This window comes from Typopeltis vanoorti, chromosome 3, assembly GCF_054136105.1.
Source record: "Typopeltis vanoorti isolate ZY-2024b chromosome 3, IOZ_Tvanoo_1.0, whole genome shotgun sequence".
NCBI classification, from domain to species: domain Eukaryota; kingdom Metazoa; phylum Arthropoda; class Arachnida; order Uropygi; family Thelyphonidae; genus Typopeltis; species Typopeltis vanoorti.
The window spans coordinates 152,195,361-152,215,274 of record NC_143551.1 but is presented as its reverse complement, the minus strand read 5'-3'; the positions used below and the strand labels follow the sequence as shown (position 1 = coordinate 152,215,274).

Genomic DNA, 19,914 nt, shown 5'->3' with positions numbered 1-19,914 from the left:
TCTGTGAGAGTGAACATGGATTTATGAAGGAGGGCACTCTTGTTTTAGTAATATGCTAGCCTTTTATTATAAAGTTAAAAGAGCAGTAGATGAGGGAAATGCATACACTGCCATTTTCTTGGATTTAGCGAAGGCATTTGACAGGGTGCAACATGATAAGCTGATATTTAACTTGCAGCACATGGGTTTGGATATCAGGTTGATCAACTGGATTCAGGATTGGCTGTCCGATAGGTATCAGCGTTGTGTATGGTGGGGCAGTTTCAAGGAGGCAAAGAGTTACAAGTGGGGTCCCACAGGCTTCAGTATTGGGACCTATATTGTTTAACCTTTATATCAATGACATTGTCAGTGGATTGCAGGGGGATATTCAGTTGTTTACGGATGTGAAGCTGGGAGGGGTTATTAGTAATAGTGCAGATGTGGTACTCATACAAGAGGATTTGAATAAGCTAAACAGATGGGCAAATGAATGGGGATGTCAGTTTAATGCAGCAGAATGTAAGGTCTTGAGGTTTGGGACATATCGATGGGATGCTGCATACTCTATTGGAGGAGATATACTGGAGGAAGTAGGGTAGACAAGAGATCTGGGGTTTATGATCGACAGAAACCTGAAATTCAAGGGTCATATTGCAAAGGTAGTGAAGTTAACACAGAGGATTGCTGCAATAACGAGAAGGATGCTGACCTGCAGAGATAAAAGAGTTATCATTCTGTTGTATAAAGCCCTGATCAGACCACACTTAGACTACTGTTCCAGATTGGTCCCAAGGATTTGAAGGGGATAAATTAACTGTGGAAAGGGTACAAAAGGCAGATAAAGATAGTTTCAGGACTGTACAATGTCAGTTATGAGGATTGGCTGAGGGAATGTGGACTGCAGAGTTTGGTGGATAGAAGGAGAGGTGATATGATTGAGACTTTTAAACTGTTGGGAGGTGGTTACAGGGTTGACATTGGGGAGTTCTTTCACTTGGTTGAACAGCAGGGAGTGACGACAAGGAGCCATCCCTGGAAATTACAAAAGGAAACTGTGAGCAAGAGGGTGAAGAGTGGTTTCTTTGCATGGAGAGTGGTTAAACTGTGGAATACATTACTTGATAGTGGTGAGAGTGAGAACGGTCTATGAGTTTAAGGAGTGGTATGACAGACTGTGTTTCCTAGGAAAGACCTCCGGCAATGAGTCTTTTGACTCCTTGGAGGCCTAAATAATAACAGTATTGCCTCTAAATGCTAGCCCTAGTTTACTCAGTAACTTAATGGTAGCTATTATTCTTTTAAAACCTCTCTCCAATAATTTTCTTCAGAATGTATTTGTTTCATCAGTTCGACTATTTACAGAACGATTTTCTTTTGCAATATGTGCACATTGCTCATATATGCTCAGTAGTATGCTCGTGATCACATAAGGATTGTGTTATATTTTTCCAGTCATTAAAACCTTTCATTAAGCTATTATTTGACTTGGAAAACAATTTACAAACAAAGCTTTGCTGATTTCTGAAAAAATTTGCCACCCTCGCTTCTCCTTTGTACCATTCAGCTTTTTACAGTAAAAATGAGATTCATTTACATTTCTGACATATTCTATTGCGTTCTGTGTGTTTTTTTTTTTTTTTTTAATTTTTGATTTTATTAACATTCTAAGGTATATTTATTAAAAGATGCTTGATAAATTGTTCATTAATACTAATTGGCCACACTGCTATATCGCGGTAGGATAAGAGATAGCTTGCTTATTGGTAAGTACAGACTGATTGAAAATTTTCTTCAAAACTCTTGATTTTTTTTTCATTTACTCCTTTCCCTCCTATGTTTTCTACATTATTTTGATGTTCTTCATTTTCACTTTTGTCTCCTCCTGATACTGATACCAACATTTCACTTTCATTCTGAGAAATTTAAGGTATAACTTCAGTTCTGTGAAATTCTTCACTTCATTTTCAGAAGAAAGAAAAACAAAAATTGTCCCCTTTTGACTATTTAGCTGTTTTTCCTTTTATCCAAATCGTTTTCTTTTACTAGCTTTGGATTCCAACTTCCTTGGCATCATCATGTGTATTATACTATCAAAAGCGAAATCAATATTAAATCCAAATAAACATAAATAAATAAAATAATTACGTTAAAAGTTAAAACAATACAAAAATAGAAACAGCAGTATTTTGGTTTTGTTAAAATAAACGAGTAACAGTAAAATGAGAATAATAAATTCATTGAAAAACATATTGTTGCCAACTGCGACAACTACTTTAACCATATAATTACGTAAATACACTTGTATACTGCTTTGCAAATACAGTTACACCCCGAGTTATGCAACACGCGACTTAAATAAACTCACAGTTACGTAATAAATCTACTAGAGCATATGAACATGTTTGTGGCTTTGTGCGGGTGCGTCTTTGACAGCCTTATTGCAACAGTAGCAGATGCTGCATGCGGTTAGCTCAGTCACCTGTTATCACTATCACAACGTTGTTTTTTTTTTTTACCCTTAAAATGGAATGCAAACGCAAAACCGGATGTGCTGGTAATAAATGTAAAAAACAAAAAGGTCTGCAATTACTTTAGAAGTTGCTCCACCTTCGCAACGAGTTGCCCTGGTGTTGTACCACCTTATCCCAGTCCTGAAGATACTTTCAGGTGCAAACTTTGTTTGCTCACACTTGGATAAAGGATTCAACTAATTTTATTATACTCTAACCAAGTGAAAAATAAACTTTCAACATCTTTCTCTAAATCCAGAGTAATTTATTAAAAAAGGGTGGCACACCATTTGGCAGCTCCTATAGGTAGAGATGACCTGCAAATGCTTCTGCCTGGTATCTCAGCTTGGGCCTGGCTCCCACTGAAGAGACCTCAATAAAGGTCGAAACTAGTCTGGGTAGTGGCCCTTCCCTTAATGCATAACATTAGACATATCCACAAGGAGATGTGTTTTGCATTATATGAGATACTGAGACAGGAGTGTTGGTAGCTTGCTCCACCTTTGCAACGAGTTGCCCTGGTGTTGTACCACCTTATCCCAGTCCTCAAGATACTTTCAAGTGCAAACTTTGTTTGCTCACACTTGGATAAAGGATTAAACTAATTTTATTATACTTTAGAAGAAAAGTTGAAAATAATTTGTATGTATGAAGGCAGGAAAATTCTATCAACAATAGCTCAGGAAATAAATTGACCTATTTTGACAGTGAATACAATAGTGAAGGATAAGTTTGCATTGTTGGAAGCACGAAAGGTGCGGTAGCATTGAAGGGCACAATTATTACCAAGAAGAGGCTGGGCCAAATATCACAGATGGAGAAATTGTCTCACTAGATCAATGATCTGAGACAGAAGCAGATACCGTTAAGTTTACTGATTATCCAGAAGAAGGTTATGTCCTTATATAAGGATTTAAAAGAGCAGGCCGGCATCACAGATGCAGAGAGTACATTTAAAGCTAGTGTTGGATGGTTCAAACAATTCAAGAAACTTAAACATTTGCATGGGATCAATGTCACGGGTGAGGTAGCAAGTACAGATACAAACATGGCAAGTCAATTTCCAGAACTTCTGGCAGAAATAATTGAGGAGGGAGAATATTTGTCTGAGCAAATATTTAATGTCGATGAAACGACTGTTTTGGAAGAGGATGCCAACATAGACATTTATTGCAAAAGAGGAAAATCTATGCCTGGATTCAAGGTTGCAAAAGATCAGATCACTGTTATGATTGGCAGCAACATTTCAGGGGACTTAAAACTTAAACCACTTAGAGTGTACCATTCCCAGAGAGCGAGCGCCTTCAAGAACATTGACACCAGTATGCTGCCTGTAATCTGGAAATAAAACACCAAGGCTTGGGTTACATGTGTGCTGAGAGACTGGTTCAATAACCACTTTGTTCACCAGGTGAAGGAATATTGTGCCGAGAAAGGAATCCCATTTCAAGTGCTTCTCCTCCTGGACAATGTTCCCGGTCAACATTTAATCATCCCAAAAATGAAAAATATCTGATTAATTGCAAAAAAATTAATGTAAGACAGCAGTATGAGTAGCCATACTGCTGTCTTACATGATATTGTAAGACAGCAGTATGTCTTACATGATATCATGTAAGACAGCAGCTGTCTTACATGATATTTGACCCTTTTTGGCTTCACAATTTATTTATCGTCTCTCTTCCCAAAAATAATCAACCCTAAAACAAATAAAGATCAGTCTTTGCAACGAATCTATTTAGTAATAGTAAATTTGCTGTCTTTTATTCTTTAAATCAGTGCAACGGAACAAGACAATTTTATGTTCTTTCACTTTGTTGACAATATAGAAGAATTTTTTTTTCACGAATTTTCAAACTTATCACCAAATTCTTCATATATACCCTCAGGAGGTGTACAGGATATGACAGTACTACATGAAAAATTTACATCATTACTAATTTCCTATCTACAATTTTCCTCCAAATCAGTCCGTTACTTGTCAAGACTACAATATTATCAGGTCTTACATTTTTGTCTTCTGAGGCACTTTTTACTGTATCAATCCACCTATATCTTGGTCTTCCTCTGGGTCTTTTTCCTGCCAACTTGGCAGAGAACACTTGTTTGCTAATCTTTCCTCTCCCATTCTGCTTAAGTGACCATATCACCTGAGACTGGCTCTGCTAATGAAATCCTGGATGCTGATAATATCAAGTTCTTTCCTAATATCCTCGTTTTTAATATATTGCCATTGATGCCATCTGTTCATGCCACTAATCTTACTCAGGACTCTCATATCTGCGGTCTCTAGTCTTTGATCAAGTGTTTTACTCCTAACCCATAACTTACCATCTTCACTAAAAATCACGCCTAAGTAGATGAAATGTTTCACTTGTTCCACAGGTTCTCTGTTCAAAATGCAGTTGACATTTTCAATGAATCTGCCTATTTCCATTGTCTTTGTCTTTTTATTGCTGATCTTCATACCATATCTAATACAACAGTTATTCAATTTAGTCAGAGAATCTTACAGACTTGTAGTGGATTTATTTAGAAGTATAACATCATCTGCATAAAGCAAAGATCTGAGATTAACATCTCCAATTTTATCTTCCTTCAATTCTAACTGCAGACTTACAACTCAAATAGAGACTAAATATAGCTTGATATAATGCTCCATTAACACCATATAACTATAGCTTCTCTCTTGGCATCTTGTCAAATGCCTTTTCCAGATCTACAAAACTTAAATACGGATCTTTGTTATATTCCCATGATTTCTCAACTATCTGTCATAAAGTGAAAATCTGATCCAGACAGCCTTTATTTGGCCTGAACCAGCTTGTTCTTCACCAAGCTTCTCTTCCACAATCCTTCTCACCCATTTTTCTCAAGTATACTTGCATATATCTTACCAGGTATACACTCAGTAATGAAATGCCTCTGTAATTCTCACATTCAGTTTTATTCCCTATTTATATATAGGTAGTATGAGAGCTCTACTCCAATCATCTGCAATTCGTCCCTCTGTCCAGGCCTTTTGAACTATGCAGTGCAGCTACTGTACGACATTTATACCTCCATACGTGAGCATTTCTGGTCGAATATCACCTACTCCTGCTGTCTTTCCACATTTCAGGCTTTTGATGGCTTTTTCTACTTCAAGTATTATTATTTCGGGCAACTCCAAGGAGTTGACAGACTCTTCGAGGGAGGCCTTAAACATCATGTCAAGAACAACTATTCGACATTCACACAGTATCTATCATACCTCGCCTTGAACTCATTCACGGTCATAGCACCCACAACAGACTCTTGCAGCTTATTCCATTCGTTCACCACTTTCCAAGTAAAAAACCTAGCTCTAACACACCTGCTAACCACATTCTTGCCCGGTTTTGATATAGCCCGTCCTCCCACCACCAGTCCTATTCTCAAAAATATCTTCTGGATTAATCCTATAGAAACCCTTCAGCAATATGAATGTCTCAATCATATTACCCCTTTTATGCATAACAACCAATTTTTGCCCCCACAACTCTTCAATCTGTTCTCATAAGGTTCATTTCACAGACCTGCCACCATCTTGGTCACTCGTCTCTGGATCCTCTCCACCTCCTCCCCATCAAGAAGAAACCCTGGCACCAGTATCTGGGCACAGTAGTCTAGATGGGGTTTTATCAAGGCTCGATATAGTGGAACAATAACTTGTTTGTCTCTGCTTGTTAAAGTATTTTCCAGCAACCAATGATTGGATGAGCTGATTTAGCCACTTTTGCAATGTGCTCCCTAAACTTCAACTCCCTATCCACCAATACTCCCAAATCCCTGGCCTCATCAATCTCCTGGAGTACGGTTCCACCAATGGGAATACTGCTGCTAATCTTTTCACTCCAAAATGCATAACCTTACACTTTGCCACATTAAATTGACATCCACTTTCCCTAGCCTAGTCCTCCAAACTATCCAAATCATCCTGAAAATTTTGACATTCTGTGCACTCACAATTGCTCTACCCAACTTTGCATCATCAGCAAACAAGTCAACACTTCCTCTCAGATCCTTTCCTATATCGTTAATGAACAAATTCAAAAGTAGTGGTCCAAGAACAGAACCCTGCGGCACACCGCTAGTCGTCACAAGCCATCTTTTGGACTCCACTCCTGAATAAACCACTCTCTGGTATCTCTCCTTCAACCACCCTCCTATCCATCTCATGAACCCTATATCCATCCCCATCTGCCCTAGTTTACTGATTAGAGTTCCATGTGTTATCCTGTCAAAGGGCTTGGCAAGGTCCAGTAAAATCACTGTAAACCCATTAACCTTATCGAGTTCAGCCATCACTGTTATAAAACATGAGCAAGTTACTGAGGCATGATCTACCCTTCACAATGTCACCACCTGGAAGATATATTCTTGCAAAGTGCTCGCTCAGTAATTCAACTATATCAACTGATTAGGTTACCTCCCTACCATCGGCATTCTTTAAAATCATTCTGCAATATACATTTTTTCTTTTACTTGTAACATATCAAAAAAACTGTTTAGGATTCTCTTTAGCCTGCATGGCCAATGTTCTTTCGTAATCCTTTTTTGCTTTCCTTACCACACGCGTTACCCTTCAGGCCTGCGCTTCATACCGTTCATGTGCCTGTCGGTCACTTTTCTATTTAAATTCCCTCCATAGTTGTTTCTTTTTTTGCAGCTCAAGCTTAATGGTGTTATTCATCCATTTAACCCCTACTTGATTTATTATTCGGACTCTAGGTATACAGTCATCCACTGCTTCATGCAAACACTTCTTAACTGCCTCCAATGCACTATCAACTTATGGATATGGAGTATGGATATGTATTCCTGACTGCATACCTGGTCAGTGTTATTTTACCACTGTGCTGTCATCATTGCTTGTTTCATTTAGCAGTTTTCCAAAGTAATTACTCCATACTTCAAGGATATCTTTTTCTCCTGTTTTTATGTTACCTTTATCATCTCTAATTCCTTTTACAGCACTTTTTCCTCCATTTCTGAGCTTCAACAACCTCCAGAATATCTTGCCACCTTCTTGATATTTATTTTCTATGTTCATGCCAAAGTCCTCCCATGATTTTTGTTTAGGCAGTTTTACACAGTGTTTAGCTTTCTTACATGTCTCTGTATTCTCTAAGAGCACAAGCCGATTTATTTGCCAGGAACATTTGATATGCTTTCTTCTTTTCCTTCACTGCTTCTTTAACTTCCTGTGTTCACCATGGAGTTCTGATTTTTCTATCCTTGCACACAACCTTACCACATGCCTCTCTGGCTGAATCAATCAGTGTTTTCTTCAGGGTTTGCCACTGAATCTCCAAGGTTTGGTTCCTGTTAAACTCTTTTCATTTTTTCTTGAATAATATTTGTGTATTTTAGTCTACATTTCACATTTGAGAGCTGCTCAACTTTCATTCGCTTTAAAAAACTTTCTTACATGTTCTTTTCAATATGAAATTCACTTTTATCCTGCTCAAAAGTCTAAATGGTGATCACTTCCAATTTCGAATCCTCTGCATACTCTGGTGTCCTGCACCAGGGAGAAAAGATCACTATCAACAATAATATAGTCAATGAGACTCTTCTTATTGCTTGCCTCTTCTCTCCATGTGAATTTGTGCACATTTTTATGTTGGAACATTGTGTTAGTAATAACCAGTCTATGTCCTGAGCAGAAATAAAACAGGTATTTGCCATTATTGGTTTTGCTCTTTTCTCCAAATTTTCCAAAATTATTTTTGTATATGTGACGATCATTTCCTACTCTGCTATTTAGATCTCTAACAAGGACCAACTTTTCCTTTTTCATTGTATCAGTTGCTTTCTCTAAAGCCTCCTCAAAAAATTCCTCCACTTCTACCTTAGTAGAACCTTCTGTGGGACCATAGGCACAAATAAATCTCATTGTCCAGTTCTCCATTCTCATATTTGCCCACATCACTCTACTTGAGACTGCCTGCCATTCAAGAAGATTAGCCTTGTATTTAGTGTTGAATACTATGGCTACTACTTCTTTTCCTTGATTGTCATTGCCTGAATATAACATTTTGTATTTATTGCTCAGAAAGATCTCACCAGTTTCTGTCTTTTTTTTTTTGTTTGTTTCAGTCACCCCTATCTGGTACCTATTTCTTTGCCATTCAGGCTTCTTATGTTGACAGTACCGATCTTGAAATCTGGTGATGTTGAGTTCGGGTAAGTTTTAGGATTTGTTCCGGTAGCTGACTTTTCGCTGTTTGCCCTGGCAAAAACAATGGGAACCTTGTTTAACCAGGCGATGCCCCAGCTGTCATGAAATTCTGTCATGTTGTACCATCATTTGAAATTTTGGTTTAAGCCAATAAGAATACAATTTGGTCGGCTAAATCCCAAATTGCCAGCCCATCCTCGTCCGTTCAGTATCCAGGTAGATACCTAACAGGGTGCACCATGAAAAGGTGAGGATTAGACATTAGGTCAAAAGCCCTGGTCGGTTCTCCACATTCCTTTGAAGGCTATGTGGAGGTCTCCTCTCAGTTATATAGCTTTAACCCTTAAGCACTCCATTTTCAAACTTAAGGTTTTAAGATGTGGCCCCATAAAGAGAGAAGCCCCAGCTTGTGCCTAATGCACCTTATGGTAAATGTGGTCATGATCAGAAGAATCTTAACTATGATACCAAAAATCTTCTAGTCCTAATGGTACCACAATGCTACTGAAATGTGCTCTTGAAATCACCAATCTATCTCTTCACTCAGCTGTCTGTGCAACAACACACAATCAAGCCTGCATTTAATACGTTCGAATCATGGAAGTTAAGTGTCAACTTCTGAACTACCTGAAGAATTTCCAGCGTGGATTATGTATGGAACCAAGCACACAGCCAATCTCCTGATTTTCATTACTCACGTGTGGACACCATAGAAAGATTGAGATATGGATGCTATCACTATGTTTTTTGGGTTTTTTTTGTTTGTTTAAATGAGTAGCCAGTTTTCTCTTTGTTCAATGCATGAATGTCCCCAGACTGTTCTATTGCCAATCCTTTTTTTACTATACATAAAATGACCTTTCAATGATCAATAATCCTATCCAAAGTTTTGCTGATGACAGTAACTCCATTCCTTTAAGCATTTCTGCAGTACAAAAACACCCACCTTCATGATCTGTAATCAGTGCCTTAAAGCCTTCATGCCATTTTTCAATTACCAGAATAACCTAGAGATTTCAATGCTATCAAAATAAAGCCCTGCTTTTTTATAAAAAAATATAATACAGACAGGATCAAATCCCTTTATCTCTAGCATTTTCAGGAATAAAAAACTAAAAGCTTAGCATCTTTTACAATTAAGACTACTTTTTCCTTTATCCTGCTTTTAACTCTTTACAAATCCATTCAAACCTAGAACCCTCCCAAAAAATTCCTAATGTTGCTCAGACTCATTTATGTCTGAACGATAATCCTTTCATGGCCTCGCTATCTCAAAAACTATTTCAGCCTTACATCTCTAAAAGTATTTCCATTGGTGTTCCAGTGAACTAGTATCCATCACTCCCATGACTAAGCCTGTCAAAATACAAGCAGTAGCTGATGACAACCTTTTACAGTCTCACTGAAACTACTTCCCTTCCTTTCATTCTACCTGCCTTCAAGAAGTGTTCAACAATTACAAGTCAGGTTAAGAAAAATAGCAATAAGTTCCGTTCTTTAACTCTTGCCTTCACATGGGTACTGTTGTACTGTAACTTCATGTTCCAAGCAGTCCTTGTGAGACTAATTTAGCAAGCCTAGCATTTGTGAAATTACTGAAAATGTCTACAGAAGTCCTGTGTTTTGAAATACAGTACAGAGCAGCCTGCATTTATTTATATTTTTGAATCATGGTGATATTATCAAATCTCTTCAATACCAACAAGTTTTGAAAAAAAAAAAAAGTGCAGACTATAGAAATTATGAATAAATAAATCAGAACAGTTAGACCATTTTATGATAATTTTATGCAAGACCCAAATGAGATTCGATAGTGATCAATTAATTCAGGGGGTAATGATAATGCATCTGTTTTTGCATGCCACATTTCAGATTTGCTCCCAAACAGGTATCTTAAGCACACAGATTCATCAAAATATATATATATATATATATATATATATATATATAAAATCAGCCAATGCCTTTTTATTCTCGTATATGGGGAGTAGGCGAGGCCATTTAGCCCTATCTAACTTTCGGAGACTGAGTGGGCAGTTCAATCTCCACTGGTACCAATCACAGATAGATGGCTCAAGGCTATCACTAATTAAGCGGTATACAGAGAAGAGAGACGGCTCAAATGTGCAGCCATCTCGTGATCCCTAACCCTAACACAATATATTTAATGTCTGAAATAATGTGGGTTCTACAGTCGATTTTCTTGAGTTTACGGGAGGAAAAACCCGCTTACCCATGCCAGAGATCGACTAACTCGAGAGCTGGTCGAAAAAAGGCTTAGAAAAATTCTCTAGTCACCGACTAGACTGGAAACCAAGTCTTCCTTCGTGCGGCCAAGCGCCGTGGTGTGCAAACGCCACATCCACTGAGCTACACAGGCTCATATAAAACTACTAATTAATTTTCCAAAACTTGAAAAATTAATCATTCCAGACTTGTCCAATGCCTCCTCTCTGAAAGCAATTTAATCCTGCTAGTTTCACTTTGTATTTACTACAATAATGATTTATTATTATTATTCTTGTTCCGGGCAACTCCAAGGAGTCGACAGACTCAGAGGGAGGTCCTAACATCATGTCAAGAACAACTATTCGACATTGACACAGTATCTATCATACCTTGCCTTGAACTCATTCACGGTCGTAGCACCCACAAAAGACTCTTGCAGCTTATTCCATTCATTCACCACTCTCCAAGTAAAAAACCTAGCTCTAACACCCTTGTCAACACGCTCTTTCCCAGCTTCCATGTATGGCCCCTAGTCCTCCCACCACCAGTCATATTTTCAAAAATACCTTCTGGATCAATCCTGTATAAACCCTTCAGTAATTTGAATGTCTCAATCATATCACCCCTCCTTCGCCTATCGTCCAATCTCTGCAACCCACAAATCTTCAATCTATTCTCATAAGGTTCATTCCACAGACCTTCTATCATCTTAGTCACTTGTCTCTGGATCCTCTCCACTTCCTCCCCATCACGAAGAAACCCTGGTGCCCATAACTGGGCACAGTAGTCCAGATGGGGTCTTATCAAGGCTCGATACAGAGGAACAACAACTTGTTTGTCTCTGCATGTTAAAGTATTTTTCAGAAGCCAAGTGATTTGATGAGCTGATTTAGTCACTTTTGCAATGTGCCCCCTAAACTTCAATTCCCTATCCACCAACACTCCCCAATCCCTGGCCTCAATCTCCTGGAGTACAGTTCCACCAATGCGATATACTGCTGCTATTCTTTTTCACCCCAAAGTGCATAACCTTACACTTTGCCACATTAAATTGCCATCCATTTTTCCTAGTTCAGTCCTCCAAACTATCCAAATCATCCTGTAACATTTTGACATCCTGTGCACTCACAATTGCTCTACCCAACTTTGCATCATCAGCAAACAAGTGAACACTTCCTCTCAAATCCTTTCCTATATCATTCATGAACAAATTGAAAAGCAGTGGTCCAAGAACAGAGCCCTGCGGCACACCACTAGTCACAAGCCATCTTTTACACTCCACTCCTGAATAAACCACTCTCTGGTATCTCTCCTTCAACCACCCTCCTATCCATCTCACCAACCCTGTATCTATCCCCATCTGCTCCAGTTTACTGATTAGGGTTCCATGTGGTATCCTGTCAAAGGCCTTGGCAAGGTCCAGTAGTATCACTGTAAACCCATTAACCCTATCCAGTTAAGCCGTCACTGTGTTATAAAACGTGAGCAAGTTACTGAGGCACGATCTACCCTTCACAAAACCATGTTGTCCCCCATACAATATCCCATTTTCATCTATCCAATCCTGTATTCTTTTCTTGAATAATTTCTCTAAGACCTTGACAATGATTCCTGATATGCTAATCGGTCGGTAATTTACAACAGCAGTCTTGGAACCACCTTTATTCAGTGGAACTATTTTCCCCTCTTTCCACCCCCTCGGGACTAACCCAGACCCGAGACTCAAATTAAACAAAATGGTCAAGGATACTGACAATTCTTTAGCTGCTTCTCATACGACACGAGCTGGTATACCATCCAATCCTACAGATGTATTGACATTGAAGTTATGCAATAGACTACTCACCTCCACTTCATTTATCACAATTCCTGTATAATCTACTGGTTTATTCGTTTCTGCAATGTCACCACCTGGTTGATATATACTTGCAAAGTGCTCACTCAGTAACTCAACTATATCAACTGATTCAGTTACCTCCCTACCATCGGCATTCTTTAAAATCATTCTGCCATGTACATTTTTCCTTTTACTTGCTACATATCTAAAAAAGCTGTTTAGGATTCTCTTTAGCCTGCATGGCCAATGTTCTTTCGTAATCCTTTTTTGCTTTTCTTACCACTCGTTACCCTTCTGGCCTGCGCTTTATACCGTTCATGTGTCTGCAGGTCACCTTTCTCCTTAAATTCCCTCCATAGTTGTTTCTTTTTTTAGCTTAATGGTGTTATTCATCCATTTAACCCCTACTTGATTTCTTATTCGGACTCTAGGTATACAGTCAGCCATTGCTGCATGCAAACACTTCTTAACTGCCTCCCATACACTATCAACTTCCAGTGCTTGCAGTTGTACATGCCATGGCACTGAACCAATCAACTTCCTAAGCTTGTCATACTTTCCAGCCTGATAATTCCACATGTACCCTGTCTTAATTGAAAATTCCACACCTTTAGCCACCTCCCAAGTCAAGACCCTATGATCACTCTCACCAATTGGTGAGAATGTGGTCATATTTGTTACAGACAAATCCTCAGATGTAATTACTAGGCCAAGCACTCTCTGACCCCTAGTATTTTCCATTACATGCTGTCGTAGATAGTTATCCCTTAATAACCGCATAAAATCCAATTCCTTCCTCCCGTGTGTCCTCTCCTCACTCCAATCAATGCGACCATAGTTGAAATCTCCCATAATAATTACCCTCCTTCTACTCATTTCTTCTATTTGCTTGTGCATGCTGTCACCACCATCTTTTCCATCACCTGGTCAATAGCAGCACCCAATTGTATATTTAGTTCTGCTAGCCACAATCTCACACCAAATGGCTTCAAATGTGCTCTTTTCTCTATCCTGCAATTCAATTTCTATTCTCCTTGGCTGCAGCTCATCAGCTATCATCAACAATACTCCTCCCCCCATTTTATTCTCCCTGTCATTCCTGAACACACTATATCCATCACATTCAATCCCACTAGCTATATCATCTACAGTCAGCCATGTTTCACTAATACCAATAACCTGTGGTCTGGAAGTGCCAACCATGGCCAAAAACTCTTCCTTCTTGTTCCTAATACTCCTAGCATTAGTGTACATGAATTTAAGACTCCCCCATTAGCCCCAACCCTACCTTGATGCCTTATATTAACTATCCCACTCTGATTTGTTGTCCTTATTCGCTCGGGCACATTATATTCATTCATACATTCAACTGCCTCCCTAAGGACTGTATATCTACTCCCCCCTTAATAAATCTAGTTTCCCTGAATTTGCACATCCACTACATTCAGTAACACTTTCTCAAGTCTCCTTACACCGTAACCATTCAAATGCAAGCCATCCATCTTATATAGATCCTTTTGCCCATCAAACTCACTCCACACATCCACAAATTCCACACTACTCGTCATACATAACTCACGCATAAAGTCATTCGCAATTATGGCCCTCCTTTTAAACATTTCACTGTCATACCGTGGCAAAAAGACTAATCATTCTAACTCTCTCACTCTTTTCTTTTGCTACCTCAAACAATTCATTCAGGTCTTCTATCATTTCCATTTTATCTTCTTTCAAATCATTCGTACCTGCCACAACAATCATTTCTTTCACCCTTTCCTTTTGCTGTCTAATAGACTCAGTTACATCCTTTATGGTCGCACCAGGTTGGTACGATTTAGTCAAGTCCTCTGCTAACACACCTCGTACTAACGAATCTCCATACAGCACTCTATCCTTCATTTTGTGCATGTTCACACTCATACGCCTATTTTTCCTGTCATACTTTTTATCACTGGCTGGTTCAATCAGTCGACTTTTGCTCATATGCTCTAGCTGCTGTTTTGCCCTTTGTATCGCACCTTTCAACAATGCGATCTCACTCACTGCATCCATCTCATCTTTTTTATTCTCGGTAAAACTATTAATACTATCATTCACACGCTCACGATTCTCTGGTACAACCTCGCCGTTTCTAGTCATATCCCTATTTTCTTCATTCTGAAGTTTGACAAAAATATCACACTCACGATCCGAAATACACTTCAATTCCTCATTCTACCTACATTTTCAACACACATTCACTCCTTTATTATCATCCAACTACACTCTGACCGCACTCCAAAAGCGTACATTTCACAGATAGTACACTGAATCATCTCCTTTACATTACCGTTCTTGAAAGAAGATGGCGAACCATCATTACTGGCCGCCATTTTTCTTCGTACTGGAGCCATACTTACTAGTAACGTATTTTATCAAATTATAAATTATAAACACCAAAAACTCACAAACAGACGCACTGAGATACGTAAGGCAAACAAAACTATGCAATATTAAAGTAAATTTATCAACGATAACTGAAAATAACGCTTATCTTATCAGGAGCTTTCACGAACGCTACACTACGAATCCCTCTAGCAGCGACTTCCCAACAAATTATGTTATAAAACACTTTAGCACACTAACTGCACTAATAAAACTACAATAATATACTAAAATTGCACAATTAAATCTAACAAAATATTTAATAAATCAACAAAAATCACAAATCTTTCAGGAGCTCTCCGACAGTACATCTCTTCACCAGCTGGCCTTGACACCAGAATCAAATGTCAATTGTCATTTCAGTTAACATATTCATAAGGACGGCTAGGAATAAACTGATAGTTATTTTAAACTATATCCATTATTTTATATGGAGATTTTCTTCAAAAAATTCCTGTTAATCAAAAGTATAGTATTTACTACACTCAACCATTAGTTAATCATTTGCTGTCAGTATTAAAAGCAGTGATGTACATACTTTATATTTATATTGAAAGATGTTGAAAAGGATTAAACTAAATTTATTTATATTTATAGTTGAGTACCATAAATTTATTAATCTACAGCAAGCATTTTTCAAAGTGCATGATGTCCACTAGAAAATTCAAACATTTATTACTGTAGTATTCCCCCCCCCCCTTATCTGCAGTTTCAGTTTCCCCACAGTCAACACCATACTGAAAATATTAAATGGAAAACTCCAGAAAAAAAAAAAAAAAAAAAATTCAAAAGTTTTACGTGAATCATCCCTTTGTCCAGCATACCCACACTGTACTGTATATGCTACCAGTACATTAGTCACTTAGTAGCCATTTCAGTTATTAGCTTGTGTTCAAGTAACCCTTATTTTACTTAATGGCCCAAAGCAGTGATACTGACAATTCAGATATGTCAAAGCAAGTTCGTAAAGAGCTTCCTTTAAGTGAAAGATGAAAGTGCTAGACTTCATAAAAAAAAGGAAAAAAAAAAAAAAATATAGTAAGATTGCATTCAGATTACCTTTCTTACAGTATGTTGTTATAATTGTTCTATTTTATTATTAGTTATTATTGTTAATCTCTTACTGCATTCCACATTTCAGATTTATAATAATAGGTATGTAACTATAGGGTCAAAAAAAAAAAATAAAAATAAAAAAAAATAAAAAAAAAATTATATATATATATATATATATATATAGGATTCGGTACTATCTGTGGTTTCAGGTATCCACTGAGAGTATTGGAATGTATCCCCTGCAGATAAGGAGAACTACTCTATTATTGTACAGGCACCTTCATGGAGTCCAAAGATATCGCAGGAGACCCAAAATTATCCACACAATCTACTATACCTCTTCTTGAACCCATTAACAAACTAAGCACTCAAAACTCCGGCAACCCATTCCACCTCAACAAACAACTCTCCAAGCAAAAAATCTAGTCCTCGCACCCCTACTAACCACATCTTTATTCAATTGTTCTGGTCTCTCTAGCCAAGTGCTGAAACAGTTCTACTGCATCTATCCTATAAAACTCTTTAAGCAACTTAGATGTTTCTATCATATCCCCTCTTTTTCTCCAATCAACCAACTTATGCAATCTATCCTCAGAGAATATTCCATAGGCCACTCACTTCTGAATCCTCTCCACTGCTTCATCCCAAAGAAACTCAGGTGGACCAGACTTGAACACAGTAATACATGCATATGTATCAAGGCATCAACCCATTCCACCTCAACAAACAACTCTCCAAGCAAAAAATCTAGTCCTCGCACCCCTACTAACCACATCTTTATTCAATTGTTCTGGTCTCTCTAGCCAAGTGCTGAAACAGTTCTACTGCATCTATCCTATAAAACTCTTTAAGCAACTTAGATGTTTCTATCATATCCCCTCTTTTTCTCCAATCAACCAACTTATGCAATCTATCCTCAGAGAATATTCCATAGGCCACTCACTTCTGAATCCTCTCCACTGCTTCATCCCAAAGAAACTCAGGTGGACCAGACTTGAACACAGTAATACATGCATATGTATCAAGGCCTTATAAAGAGGAATAACAACTTCCTTATCTCTACTTGTTAATGCATTCTTCAATAGCCAAGTAATTTTATGGGCTAGCTTAGCAAAATTAGCAATATATCCTGTAAGCTTTAACACTACCCCTAAATCTTTAGCTTTCACTATTTCATGGAGTACAATGCCATTAATGTGATACACAGTCTGTAATCTGTTTATCCCAAAATGCATAACTATACATTTCTCCTCACTGAACTGACCCAATTACCTTTTGCCCATACTAAATGTCTATTTAAATCATCCTGCAAGCTCTCCCCAATAACTTCACTAACTCTACCTAATTTTGCATCACAAACCGCTCAATATTTCCTTTCAGGTTATTTCCTATATCATTTATGTACAAAAAACAGCAATGGTCCCAGCACTGAACCTTATGGCACACCACTAGTCTCCTGTTTTCACCTAGATTCTGCTCTTCCATAAACCACTTTTTTGATATCTGTCTAGCAGCCATCCTCTTATCCACTTAACCAGTGTTATATTCATCCCCATTTGTTCTAATTTGTGTAAGAGTTCGATGTGGTATTCTGTCAAATGGCTTTGCAAAATCCAGCAGAATCACCAGGGATGAAACCATGGTCCTTTATTATGATCACCTTTCATAAAGGGAATCCATGGAGTGGGGCAAACCAGGCGAAACACCACCGAGAAAAGCTAAGGTCACTCAGTACACCAAGAGGATCATGGCAACAATCTTTTGGGATTGCCAGGGAATTCTCTTGATTGATTTCACACAAACTGTGTGATGCTATAAAGGAGAAGACACGAGGAATATAGAGTCATGGTGCTCGCCTGCTTCATGACAATGCTCCAGTCCATACAGCTATTGTTGCAAAGACTGCAGTGAAGGACTGTAGCTTCCAGGAGATTGAACATCTGCCCTACAGCCCAGATCTAGAACCCAGTGACTACCACCTCTTCTCAAAACTGAAGAAAGACCTTTTTGCAGACAAACGTACAGACTATTTTTTCAAGGGCATAGAAATGTTAATTCAAAGATGTGAAAAGTGTGTTGAAATAAATGGAGATTATGTTGAAAAGTGACAATTGTTTTCTTTCTATCACCTCTGAAAAGTTAGTGATAGAAAGAACCACCATCATACATAATCATGTTTTTGTCAGACAGGACTAAAGAAATTTCAATTGAAGTAGAAAAACTTGGTGTTGTCTAGAAATAAAAAAAGGTATGAGAAAGTGAATTAATTTTTTTTTTTTTTTTTTTTGCACAAAACTCTTTTAGTAGCACCGTATACTCAACCCACTGAAAAAACATGGAGATCAATGCTAAATTTAGGCACCAAAAAGCTTGGAATGAGTAAGAGTGGAGCAAATTATCAGAAAAACTATGAATAGTGGTTGAGATCAGCAAGAGGTTTTTTTATTATTATTATGTGACACCTCCAGGGAGTCCAAAGACTCATTGAGGGTAAGTGTGCCAAAAGCATCGAATGATTATCAAATAATATTCCTTGGAATGTTATTCAAGTTATAGTAAAGCCATGTTATGCACATCATGTAAAAGGGATGTAAAATATAAAGTTACCTTACCTCTCTGAGTGTTATTTTAGCCGTATATTTAATATCAGCACCTTCTCTTTTAAAGAGAGGATGTGGTTTATCTCTGATAATGAACACAATATCTGCTGGTATTGTATTGGGCCCTTGATCTCCTTCTTTCTGAAAGGTGATTTTAGTTCCTGCTTTCCATCCAGGTTTAATGGTTATGTTAAGAACTTTTTCTTCTCTTCTTGTACTTTTTCCATCAGCATTTAAAACTTTCCTACTGATTTTCATTTTCTTAATGCACCCTATCAAAATATCTTCCAAAGAAACATACAAATCATACTCAACTGGTGGATCTTGTTGTTTTGGCTTTGCACGTGCAATATTTGGGCTACCAGCAGTAAAGCTCTGAGAGCGAAATGGATTTGTCCTTCCACCAAAGTGAGAAACAAAAGGGTCATTGTCAACATCCATTTCATCATCCATGAAAAACATATTTGAACTTGGACCATGTGGTCCGATACCTCCCATCTGGAAGAAAGTTTCGAATGGATTATCTGTTCCAAAAAACTGAGCAAATGTGGCACGTGGATCACCATGAAAACTATAACTAAACTGAGGTCCGCTTCCACTTCCCGGAACACTACCTTTTAGACCTTCTTCACCATACTGATCATAAACTTCTCTTTTCTTTTTATCACTGAGGACTTCATAAGCCTCGGCAATTTCTTTAAACCTCTCCTCAGCTTCTTTGGATTTGTTTTTATCTGGATGAAATTTGAGCGCTAACTTCCTATAAGCTTTTTTAATTTCTTCATCTGAGGCACCTCGGCTTAAGCCCAATATCTTGTAATAATCTTTTCCCATCATAGAGTAGAATCAAGCACACACTTTAGTACCTAAGAAAGAAATGTTTTAAATTTAACAGCTTAACAAATTTGGTAATAGAATACAGAGTAAACATTGTATTAATTTCCAAATAATGGATGATTTTATTGAAATATTTTTAACTTAATGAATAATGATGAATACTGACTCTCTTCTTGCTGATTTATTTCAATATAAGCTCATAATAAAATAGAGCTTATTAGTTTATTAGCTCCT

At 37.8% G+C, this 19,914-nt stretch overlaps 1 protein-coding gene across 2 annotated transcripts in view; it reads right to left on the bottom strand.

Moving 5' to 3' along the window:
- The window catches only part of LOC150108662 (dnaJ homolog subfamily B member 4-like), a 48,203-nt gene that overhangs the window by 14,439 nt on the left and 13,850 nt on the right, over positions 1–19,914 (bottom strand). For both annotated transcript variants that reach the window (XM_090390916.1, XM_090390915.1), the window contains exon 2: positions 18,856–19,709. In XM_090390916.1, coding sequence (XP_090247042.1) covers positions 18,856–19,680 — 825 coding nt within the window. In that variant the 5' untranslated portion in view covers positions 19,681–19,709. The remainder of the gene's footprint in view (positions 1–18,855; positions 19,710–19,914) is intronic.